At 41.7% G+C, this 11,385-nt stretch overlaps 1 protein-coding gene across 1 annotated transcript in view; it reads right to left on the bottom strand.

Annotated features, from left to right (window-relative positions):
* Positions 1–1,189: 1,189 nt before the first annotated feature.
* Positions 1,190–11,385, bottom strand: part of ofcc1 (orofacial cleft 1 candidate 1) — a 77,692-nt gene continuing 67,496 nt past the window's right edge. The window contains 3 exon segments of the mRNA XM_029529672.1: positions 1,190–1,263; positions 1,465–1,594; positions 6,540–6,743. Of these exon segments, the coding sequence (XP_029385532.1) occupies positions 1,190–1,263; positions 1,465–1,594; positions 6,540–6,743 (408 nt within the window).

Raw genomic sequence — 11,385 nt, 5'->3', positions numbered from 1 at the left:
AGCACTGTCACTGTTAATGGAATGATCTCTAATTGGGGCGCATTAGCTGTATAGGCTCTGGCTAGTGTCAAAGGCAGACAGAGGGGAAGAATCGAACACGCGAGCCGAAGTCAGCCAGCATTTTACTCATTTTCTATCATAGATGGGCTGATAATTGTAAAAACTGGCAACTAACTTCTTTCTCTTATTTTCTACGAAGATGTCTGAGACTCCAAAGGCCTTCGGCTTTTTCAGACACAGAGGCATTAAATGTGCGCGTGTGTGCGAACGAGAGACTTTTTTTTGTGCGTGTCCTCACGTAGTCTGCGCCACACCCCAGGGTTATGATTGTGAATAGTTTTAAACACGGAGCTGAGGAGCAACTTCAAGGCCAAAGTAAGGTGTGTTCATGATAATGACAGGCACAAATGGCCACTATCACCATCCAGCAAGACCCAGAACTTGATCTGTAAGATCTGTAATGGCTGCCCATAAAGGAGAATCATCATCAATGAAAATGACAGGTTATTAAGATCCGATTTTAGGGAGGGGGGCGATGGCTTTAGTATGACAGGTTAGCTATCTATAAAACCTTTACGGCCGGGCCCTCAACGACATCAGTCCTGATTCCCATCTCCCTGCGCCTTGTGCCAGAGACACATGCTAATAAGCTCACAACCTTTAATTAAGCAATATGTGTAAGTAGGTGGTCATTACGGCCTGATTTGTGAGCCACTTCATTACACTGAGTACCAGCTAGCAGACACATATTCAATACAAATCAAGCTGGCCTGAATATTATCCTGCTTAATGTGAGGGCAATATTGATATTTTATCACTTGTGTTCTGATTAGTGACTTTAAGAATCTTCATTTTTCATAGCATTGAAGCGACACTGACAAACACACGACAGCACACACGAGGGGTGTTTCTGAATATCCTTTATCAAGTTACACAGAGCACAGTTCACAGATACTACATATGTTTATTAAGAATGCAAGAACAATGTCATATACAGTTGGTGGTTGTTCTGATATGTCACATAAATTATTCCTCTGTTTTAATACATGACACAATTAATTTTCAGTTATTAAAGGGTGTAACGAAGATAAAAATTAAAGTTTAATAGTCTTCAAGTCAAACAGTCACTTGATACAAACACTTCAGACAAATGGATACTTATCTTCTTATCTCTGTCTTTGCTTTGATGTTACTGGTTAAGGTCTTGCAGTGCAGAATTGGAGCCACACCTGCTTCCTCCTATTGGTTCAACACGATTGGACCCTGAGGGAACAGAACCTCGGATGAAGCAGTGTAAATTCTGTTAACCAAACGGCAGGAAGGAAAGGTTTATACAGGTAAAGAGGCCACATGTTGCGTGAAGAAAGTAATGGGACACTCTCAGTGCGTTTTTGTCCTTGTTTGTTCTCAAACTCAGTGAACTAGGTGTTACGAAACTGTCAAGAAGATCAGGATGATACTCACGACCAAATAGTTTATTTCGTTTGCGGAGCTGGAGTGGAACGGCCTCGGCTTCCTGGCCCTCCCTCTGATTGGAGGCACCCGCTCCTGCGCAGGGAGTCATATTGTGCACCCCCTCTATGTCGCCGATCACCTTTGGGAAAAATCCCATAAACGTCACAGTCAGCAGAAGCTTAACAATAACTGAACATCACAACAGCGATAAAACCACACTGTTCCAGTAGATCTGGAGGCCACAATGTATCAAGTATCTGGAAGTACATGCTGAACTTGGATGACAGTGACTGAGATTGGCAGACAAAATGTTATTTTCCTCAAGGCTTGTGAGTGGTGTTATCATGCGGAGTCTCTGCCTCTGCCCTGGCGAAAAGGAATCGGAGACGATATGACACACTGCCCTTTGTCCCAGAGGGGAAACACTGTGGCCTACTTATGTAAAGAAATATGCCTTAAATTTAACATGTAGAATTTCATGATGCAGTGTATATTTGTCTGGAAACAAAATATGAACGTCACATTAAGAAATTAGATTCAATTAAATGGCGCTATATAAATAATAACCATAACTTCTGCATTATTTTCACACGTCCTCAGTTCTCTGTTTCATCCTGGCAGCATCAAGTGGTCATGTCAAAAACATAAGCTGGCAATTCTTAAAATGCTAATCACAAAGATGGCGAAGAGATTGAGCCAACTTAAAAAATGTGCCACTGAGTGCTCTTTGTCTAAAACTAGTATAAACAGGCCAGATAATTACATGCAGTGTACTTTGGAGAAGTCCTCCCGCTCAGCAGATATGGCTGCCAGGGAGGCATTAATCTGCTCATGCAACATACAGTACGTAGCCAAGGACATTCCCTCTTTCTCTCTCTTGCTCGCCCTTTCTCTACTTCGCACATGCCACATGTAGAAAAGACAGCGCGCACACACACATACAGAAAGAGAAACCACACAGAGCACACTCAATTCCTGTATAAATCATATTCATATTTCTGAGGGCTGCTGATGACCTCACGGCAAATGAAGCGTGGGTCCTTAGCTCCGCAGCGGCAATCAAACGTGCAGCAGAGTAATTACAAAAGAGGGGTAGGAGGGAGAATTGATGTGGTTTGTCAATTAATGTTGCTGCAAGGTGTTTTTGAAAAGGTTAACTTCTTCATATTCTCTACATGCTAAATTAGGTCAATATTGGTCCGGCAGAAGACTCTGCGTCATTTGCAGATGGACGATGGCCTGAGTCATGAAGAGCCAAGACAAAGGGATCCTTGTTAATGAGAGATTGGAGAACATATCATCATGATTAGTTGTCCCTCATGTGCAAGAGTAGTGCTCTTTCCAGTTTTGCATCTATCACTCTCCGGAACCATTAACATTAAAATTATGAACACCGCCATCGTATCGAACTATAAGGGAAATATTCCCTCCTAATTATACCGACCACGCATTATACAACACAGCCGCAGCTGCTGATATTCAGATCATTAAATAAAACACTCTTTAAAACTTGCTCTGTGAATAAACTGCATACCTTTTGTTTCTACAAACCGTTAAGCACGTCCTAAAAAAAACGGAGGGAAAAATAAGCACTGCTGAAATTGCAAAGAAAAGTGTTTTTATTTATAGAAGTCGCTGGAGATGCTCATCATCAGCGTTTTTTCCGAGCCATAAATAATTTGCGGAGAGAGGTAATATTCAAGCTGGCAGAGCCTTAGTTGTGCATCTTTAATGGAAGTTTTACAGAAGCTAAGCCAGTTCTTGCATATGCTGCTGCCTCCCATATGGAGAGAAGGAGACAAAAGGAGCACAGTTGGCTTGTCCTATCTTTTCATAAGTCCATCGACACTTAAATGCTAGCCCCGGAGAAAAAGCGACACAGGGGGACATAAACCCACTGTGGTTTTAGGAGGGAAGATAATGACTTTCCCTGCATTAATTTCTTCATCAGCCATCTTGTTTCTTCAGACAGAGTGGTTACGAGGCCCTCTGTGAAGGTCCTAGGTTATATGGATGCATTTTCCTGCATAACAGTTGTTGTCAGCAGTGCATTTTGTGAGTTGGCAGCTGGGCAACATCTGTTTATAGGTAATGAGTATTTGAAAAGCTGCAGCTCACTTTACCTGTAATGTCTTTTATTGGCACACACTGATGGGAGCGTAGCTTTAACTTTTTGTATTGTTGTGATTCAGCGAGAAGATTCTTTCAATGTGGTCAATATTACAGATGCCCGCCTCGGGCAGCAGACTGAATGAGAGCATATGATGGATCATTAATATTAACTTTCTTTAAACAGAATTCAATATGCAAGTCACTAAAGACTTCATTATTGCGATATTTTTTACTACAGACCCACTCCTTCAAATTTACACCTTCATACTTATTTCTTGCTAACAATGCAACGCAGAACGAAAGAAAAACAACACACACACAAACTTTAAGCCAGAGTAGCTGGTTCAGTAATGTCTAAACAAACAACAGAAATATTTAGTTTCTCATGACTCTTGCTCAGCCTCTCACTCTCCAACAAATCAAACAGGACACACCTCACAGTTCAGTTCCTTGCTAACAGAGTCAAACAGTGTCTATAGCTCAGGGCACTTCTTCCAGGACTTGCTTTTTAAGGTGTTCGTTTAGACAAATTTTGGGTGCAAATTTGTGGTTATTATGCAAAGCTACCAGCCCCTGAAGCTGTGGTCATGTTAGTCTAAGGGAGGAGCAAGTCCTCGGGGGCATTGGTGTCCAGGACACTGCCTGAGAAAACAGAGCTCTTAAAAGGAAATGAGCCATCCGTCAATATTTCCTCAGTAAATGGAGACTTTTTTTTTTTTTTTTGAAGTAGCAGGATTACCTTTTTAACTAACTAGGATGGAGAATGAAGTTATACTATTACACGGTCAAATAAAGACTCTCCTGCTCCCAGCACCATCTATACTGAGGATCAACATTTCACACCAAGCATTCCGAAATAAAGTGAACACTAAAGACTGCTGCTGTGGTAACAACAACAAAAAAGACAACATACATAATACTTATTGTGTACAGAAAAAGACCAAAATGGAAATATTAAAACAAAAGTAATATGTTGATATATTATGAAAAGGCCTTGCATGCATATCTCAGCACGTCTGGCTTACAGTAAGACAAACTGCATTAGTTTTTATTGCTTAAACAGAATTCAGGCTACACAATGCTGAGTGCAGTAACTTCGCAGAATAACCACGTCGCCATAAACCATGCCATAATTCGCATAAGTGAATAAAGTAATAAGCTCATGCAGAAAACCCATAAAGCTCCTTTAAAATGTCATAAATCCAGGAACAGAGGGGAACTTCTTTGCATTACTGTGGTCAGTGCATCGTATAGTGGAGCCCTTTTCTATTTCATACTATATTTTTTAGCGATTTAATTTTTTATTTCTTATTTTTTTTTAGAAGTGCCTTCTTGGCTGTTATTTCTCTCTGAGGAGCTGTCACCTTACATCTGATGGCCAGTTTGTACAAAACACCCTGTTGGAGTGTGTGTATCGCTGCCAGAATTATATAAAGCACTAATAAAATCAACTCAAGCATTCTTCTGAGTACTGGAGATGGCCTTTGGTGATCCCAGGTTCGATACATAAAACCAGGGGAGGATTAGGTTGGAATATGTGAAGTGTGTGTGTGTGTGTGCGTGGGGGTGGGGGGGTCCATGCTGTGAGGCAAAGGAGAATGGCATAGTGCTCTCTGTGTGTTGCTGTGCACCGGTGTTATCGCTCCCCACTACCAGCGAGTAAAAGAGGATGCCACTGGCCTCTCCTGCTACTAGGGGGCCCCTGCCGTTATTTTGCAAGGGACAGGCAGCAATACCCTAGGGACGCAGTGTGTGTGAGAAAAGAGAGCAACAGAAAGACAGAGCAGGTGTGTGTGTGTGTGTGTGTGTGTGTGTATCTGTGTTTTCCAAGAACAGTAACACCTATCTTTCATTTAAGGCGGCCTCTATGAAACCTGTCCACGGTTTAAAGAATAGTGAATCAGCTGGTAACAAATGATGTCTCCCAGCTCAAATGTCAGACATTAACTCAGTAAACTGAGGTTGTGTGTGTGTGTATATATATATATATATATATAGGCGTCTGCAAATGTGTTTTCCTTGGTAGAGAGCTTCGTCTGTGTGTGTGTGTGTGTGTGCGTGCGCTCTGTTTAGCTATATAAAACTTTCCCCAGATGTCTTATCTGCACAGGTCTAGAGGCTACAAACACACATGCTCTTACACAGACATACAAACACACTCACAGTGTGACACCGGTAATAAATATACCATGCTGTATGTTTACTCACATAAGCTTACCATCACTCAGATTACGACGGCGAGCCATTAGAACACAACAGTGCCTCAGAGCTAATTGCTTGCATATATAAACTCCTCCTTCCAAATTCCTGACATTCAAAACATTAAAAATATTAATTTTGTGGGGATGGTCCAGGTCGCTCTTGGGAGATGACAAAATGACTAAAAAAAGAGTGAAGCAGAGCTTTTGTTCTTTTTTTTTTTTTTTTTTGAAATAATAAGTCATAAGACAAGTATACAGAATCAGGTAGAGACATTTTTATCACAATGCAGCTTGTGGAAGGGTAGTAGAGGCTGAGGAGATGCAGAAAAGAGTGAGTCTTGTTGACTAGGTTGGAGTGAAATGCACAGGTTTAAGTCTTGGATTTTTTTTTCCTAGGGGCAAGTAGTTAAGTACTTTTTTGTCTAAAAAGATTAAATGGTTTCAAAGTTGCTTTTGCACAATATAAATACCAGTTATTTACCCTTTCAGACCACAGTGCAGCAATTTTCAAATTTTTTCTCGAACTGACAAATAATTACGTATTATTATTATCATTTTTTTCTATTTCCACTTATTTTTGCTTAAGTTTCTTGCAAATTTCTATAAATATGGTTTATTGGACCTTGTGCATATATTCATTTGATATATGCACATTTCACTTGGAATTTGACAACTGAGATAATGACACAGATGAGTTGGAAAATAAAAAAAAAAAAAAAATGGTGTATATATTTTTTAAGAAATATTGTATGCAATATGTTGAGAACGCACCTCAATGATAGCCCCGTCCGACTGTCTGAGGAAGTGTCTGTATCTTTGTTTCAGCCCGCTGGGGTACAGGGTGTAGATCACCACATGTGTGCTGGTCTCGGCCTCCGGTTGGGGTGCACCTTGCTTTGAGGGGCCATCACCACTGGGTAGGGAAGAGCCTGGCAAGGGGTCTTCAGCTGTCCGGATGTGGTCGTAGACTACCACCTGATGGAGCACGCACATTTATTTATTTTTTTATCAAAGAGAGAAAATATTTGAAATCATAATCTGGACTGCACCATCCACATTGTGTTATTCATTTTAATTACATTAATCTGCAGCACCACTATAAGCACCGCTGATTTGCAGTTTATTATCCACAGATTCCTAGTGGTGCATGAGTCCTATGGGGCCTGGTCTGTGGCTGATAATGAGACAGGTTCTGTTTGTAATCGTGCATTAATAAGTATAATCCTAATGGCTTTTTATGACTTTTTGTGTGTGTGTGTGTGTGTGTGTGTGTGTGTGTATGCACTAGGGGTTCACACATGTAATCCACCACCCTCTATTAGGAAGAGACACAGGTAGCAGTAGGGCATTTAACATGTTCTCAGGTTATGGAGCTCAAAGTCTTCGTGCAGATCATGGAAGCTGTGCTGATAACAACAAAACTGAAACATGGAAACAGAATTTGTGCTTCCATGTGTGTTGTTTTGCTGATGTGAGTTAATGATTTCGCTTGTGCGTATTTGAGACTGGGGTATTTGTGTATTTGTGCTAAGTGGGAATGTATAGGCTATATTGCAAACTCTTATCACTCACACCCCAACCTTAGACTGTTGAAAGACTGCATGCACACTCACTAACACCCCCCTCCCCTGCCAGCCACACACACACTCACACACACAAACAGGAGAAAGTTTGTAAAGCTCAAGGTGACCCTCTAATTGGCTGCGTAATTATTATTTGCCTAAAAATACAGAGGAAGGAAAAAGGCATACTCATTCACAGGCCATGACTGACAGGGTCGAGCTGAAGGAGAGGTTTAATTCAGCGTTGTATGGATGTCACTTCGCACTTATAAACAGTTAGTCAAACACGACTGTAGGCACTTCACCGTGGTAAAAAAAAAAAAAAAAAAGTAAAGAAATTGGGAGGCATTATCACACTTGTAATTAGAGACATTGTGTAAACTACAAACCAGACAGCCTCATGAGTCGGACAGACCTCATTGTCAAAATGTCAAAAAGTCACATGTGCAGAGAAGACGACTAGCAAAGAACATTTAAAAACGTTGTGTGTGTGTGTGTGTGTGTGTGTGTGTTAGGGAGGGGTGCATCTCTTTAAGGCTAATTCATCTGCTCATTAGTGAAATCGCCTCAACTGCACCTTGCCTCCAGCTTGGCCTTGGTCCACAATGGGGGAAACTGATTACCTGAATTCCTTCAGTAATCAGCACCTCGGTAAGGCAGCAATCAGTCTGTTTGGATAGCGTGTGTATGTTGATTTGCCGCTTTTATTTATTTATTACTCGAGGAAACACAAGTGAGTGTGTTCAGAAAATCCTAGATCTCCTTCTGCACTGTGGGTCTCAGCTTGATCGTGATCCAGCAGGAAATCGCAAACATTTCAAGTCACGAATGAGAAAACATCCTCTCCTCTCTCGGCTGGCCACAGGAAGTGTGCTTTTGACCCTGTAAAGGCCCCAATCTGGGATTTGCAGGAACTGTACCGTGGTGATAGAAGCACCGTGGATTCAGCCTGTGTGCTCCAAGTCACTTTGGTTAAACACACCTGCTTAAATTGCTCGGTGTGGTGTGTATGTGTATGTATTTTGGCTTGTATGGAAATATATATTTATTTCATGTTAACCATGCCACCATCCTACACTAATTAGCATGTGAAATCCAGTTGACAAGTCTAGACAAAAGCCTGAAAAGGTGTTTGTGTGTTCAGTTTGGGTGATGCCATTTCATGCAATGCACCATGGCTCTCAGGATGCATCATTGCTACGACACAAAAAGGAAAGAGCATAAGAGGGCCTGTCTGTTTTACACTACTCTGTTCTGGTCTGTTGTGTTACGTTATGGTACTAGCCTGGCTTCTAGCCCTAGCTTGAGTGCTCTCTCCACTCCACCATTGTTCCATGTGATAGCACTAAGTGACTGATTTAGGTTCAATGCCTGCATGGAGCAGACAGGCCAGCTGTGGGTTAAGCAGATAGCATTCAACTGAGCTAACCCAATTCAAACCCAATCAAGCTGGGATTTATTGTTGGGGTCTGTATTTAGAAATCTGATAGTGTCTGCATCAGTCCCTTGACTTGCATCAAGAGAGACGGGCCTTATTTCCTTTAGCGGATGACTATAAATGGCAAACCATGTTTTCCAGCAGGGATATAAATTTCAGTATTTGTAGACATTACTGCAAATGCACATGGAGGATGGGCGAGAGGGACAGGGACACAGGAAGTGGGGATGGCACAGCTGCAGACATGGCTCCATGGTTCACAAATATAGTCTGTCTGTCTTTCTGGGAGAAGATGCGATTTCACACCTACCAAATCATACCATACCACATATGAATGCAGAATAAAAGCAATCAGTACTTAAATACAGGCGCCTGTGGAAAGGTTTTCTTTTGAAAAATCCACTGTGACTTGTAATAAAATTTGACTACCCTGTCAATCTCCTTTATTCAAGTGAGTGAAAATATACAGTCTATCAAGAGATGAATTTTAGATTCCTAAAAATCACAGTTTGGGGCCAGATAAATTGACTCGGAATAAATTGCCTCAGACATAAGGATTAATGCTCTACATTCTAAAAAAGGATATTGTTTTGTGTTATTAAAAAAAAAAAAAAAAAAAAAAACAACAGTCATAATCATACTGTAATTGAGATTTAAACTTCAGCTAACTGCTAAAAGAGAAGGCAGACAGTCTCTGGAAAGGAAGTAATAACTTTCCACTGGGTACTGTAATGGTAAAGTGCATTTTATATATGTGTCCCACACATCCTTGACTGTCACAGCTCTCGATGCCTCGATGCCTAGATGCAGATATAAACAGCATCTAGAATTGATGTCCCTGTTGACAGCCAAGAGAGTTTTCGATCTTGACCTAACGACCTTGAAGAAACCTTCACCATGGCCACTTGGAAAATTGGGGACCAATCACAGCGTCTAGAGAGTAGTGGCATGCAGTGACTTCTCCAGATAGACAGGCAGAGCAGAACATAATCTAACCAGCACGTTGCGTCCATGGAGCGAACGTCCTCTGGTTTTTCCGTCCTTGCGACTTCACACTTTTCTTGTTTTCTCGGTGGAAAGAGTTTCCAAATGGTATGGACGGTCCCTTTTTACCCTCCTCTTACTCACTACACGGTCGGTGCACTTCACTTTGCACTTATTTAATACATGTAAAACTCAGCACTTACAACAAGTTCTCCTAACCTTTAATGTTATTCCTCACTTCCCTGCCAAATGCATAAATGTAATGCATGTTGGAACCATTAGAAGTTGACAAGGATAGTTTATGGGCCATTTTAAGAGGCAGCTCTGTCAGCTGCAGCTAATCTCACATCAAAGATTATCCTTAATGCATAAACACCAAAAATGACACTTTCTTTCTACTTGATGAACCCCCGACCTTTGTCAAATGGACGCTGTCACGCTCCCATAAATGACTGTGGCTACGGTTAGAATGGCTGGCACTTAAGCTAGCTTCTAGAGATAACGGTCTGCCACAAGTGGGCAGTAAATTAGATGATGGATATAAACAGGCATCAGATCCTTTATGGGACAGTTGCTGTTCTAAGATGTAAAGAGAGATATTGCTTCCACTTAAGTATAACTTTAATTGATGCTTATCTTGAGCTTTAAGTGCCACATGCCTGGCTTGATGGGATGCCAATGCTGGGGAGCATATCCCGAAATCCACCATTTTGAAAATACTTGCATACGCGAGCGCACGTGTGGGGGTTTTCACAACTTATTAATATATAAAAATGAACAAGCTCCAAAGTGGGTTGTCTGTAGGTATTTAACATCCCGCTTCTATTGCAAATGGGCATACGTATGGGTGCGTATGTAAGAGTTACTGTTTGAACACAGTTATTTACATTCAAGCACATATGTGTGGTTGCCTGTGTGTGACTGGAGGGAGGAGGGAAGGAGAAGTCTCCATGGGTAGACAGGCTGAGCCAGGCTGGCGACTATCCAGGACAGAAGCCTAAGGCGTGGGCACGAACAGGCCTGTCAGTCCCCCTGATCCTTAAATGATTGATCCAAACTAGATAGCCATCATTACCATTCGTGCACCCTCTCTTCCCCAGGTCTCCCTTGCTCTGTCTAATTTTACCTTCCATTTGCATGTTCCAATGGACTAATTAAATCTTTCTCTTCTCTCTCTCTCTACCTTGCTCTCCCCGTCTTTCCCTCTCTGTGTCCATTGGTATGAAAAATAATGCAGCACATTTTCGGCACATAATTATGTCTGAAATGTGAGGGCATAATGTATTCCAGTTGGTTGAAGTTCTCTACACCCCGTCTTTAATGAGTGCTACACATGTGTACTCATTACACAGCCACTGTCAATGCTGTCACTCTCGCCGTCTCCTGTCTTTGCAGAGAAAAGCTGCTGACCTTCGCTGCGTCTACCGCCCGGACGTTCTTGACTTTCTTTCTCGCCCTGTGCGCACATCATACATAGCAGGACCGGGCTTTTCTCCTGCCACTACCGTGATCCTTTTGGTTTAAAATTCTGTCCCACTTGGCTTTAATTCACAGAGGGAAAATAATTAGAATCTCACTTTTGCAAAGAGTGGAGTGAAAATGTAAACAATGCTTCCCTGCGGGCGGGTGCTTC

This window comes from Echeneis naucrates, chromosome 20, assembly GCF_900963305.1.
Source record: "Echeneis naucrates chromosome 20, fEcheNa1.1, whole genome shotgun sequence".
Classification (NCBI taxonomy): Eukaryota; Metazoa; Chordata; class Actinopteri; order Carangiformes; family Echeneidae; genus Echeneis; species Echeneis naucrates.
The sequence above is the reverse complement of the archived record's forward strand: the minus strand, read 5'-3'. Positions and strand labels throughout refer to the sequence as shown.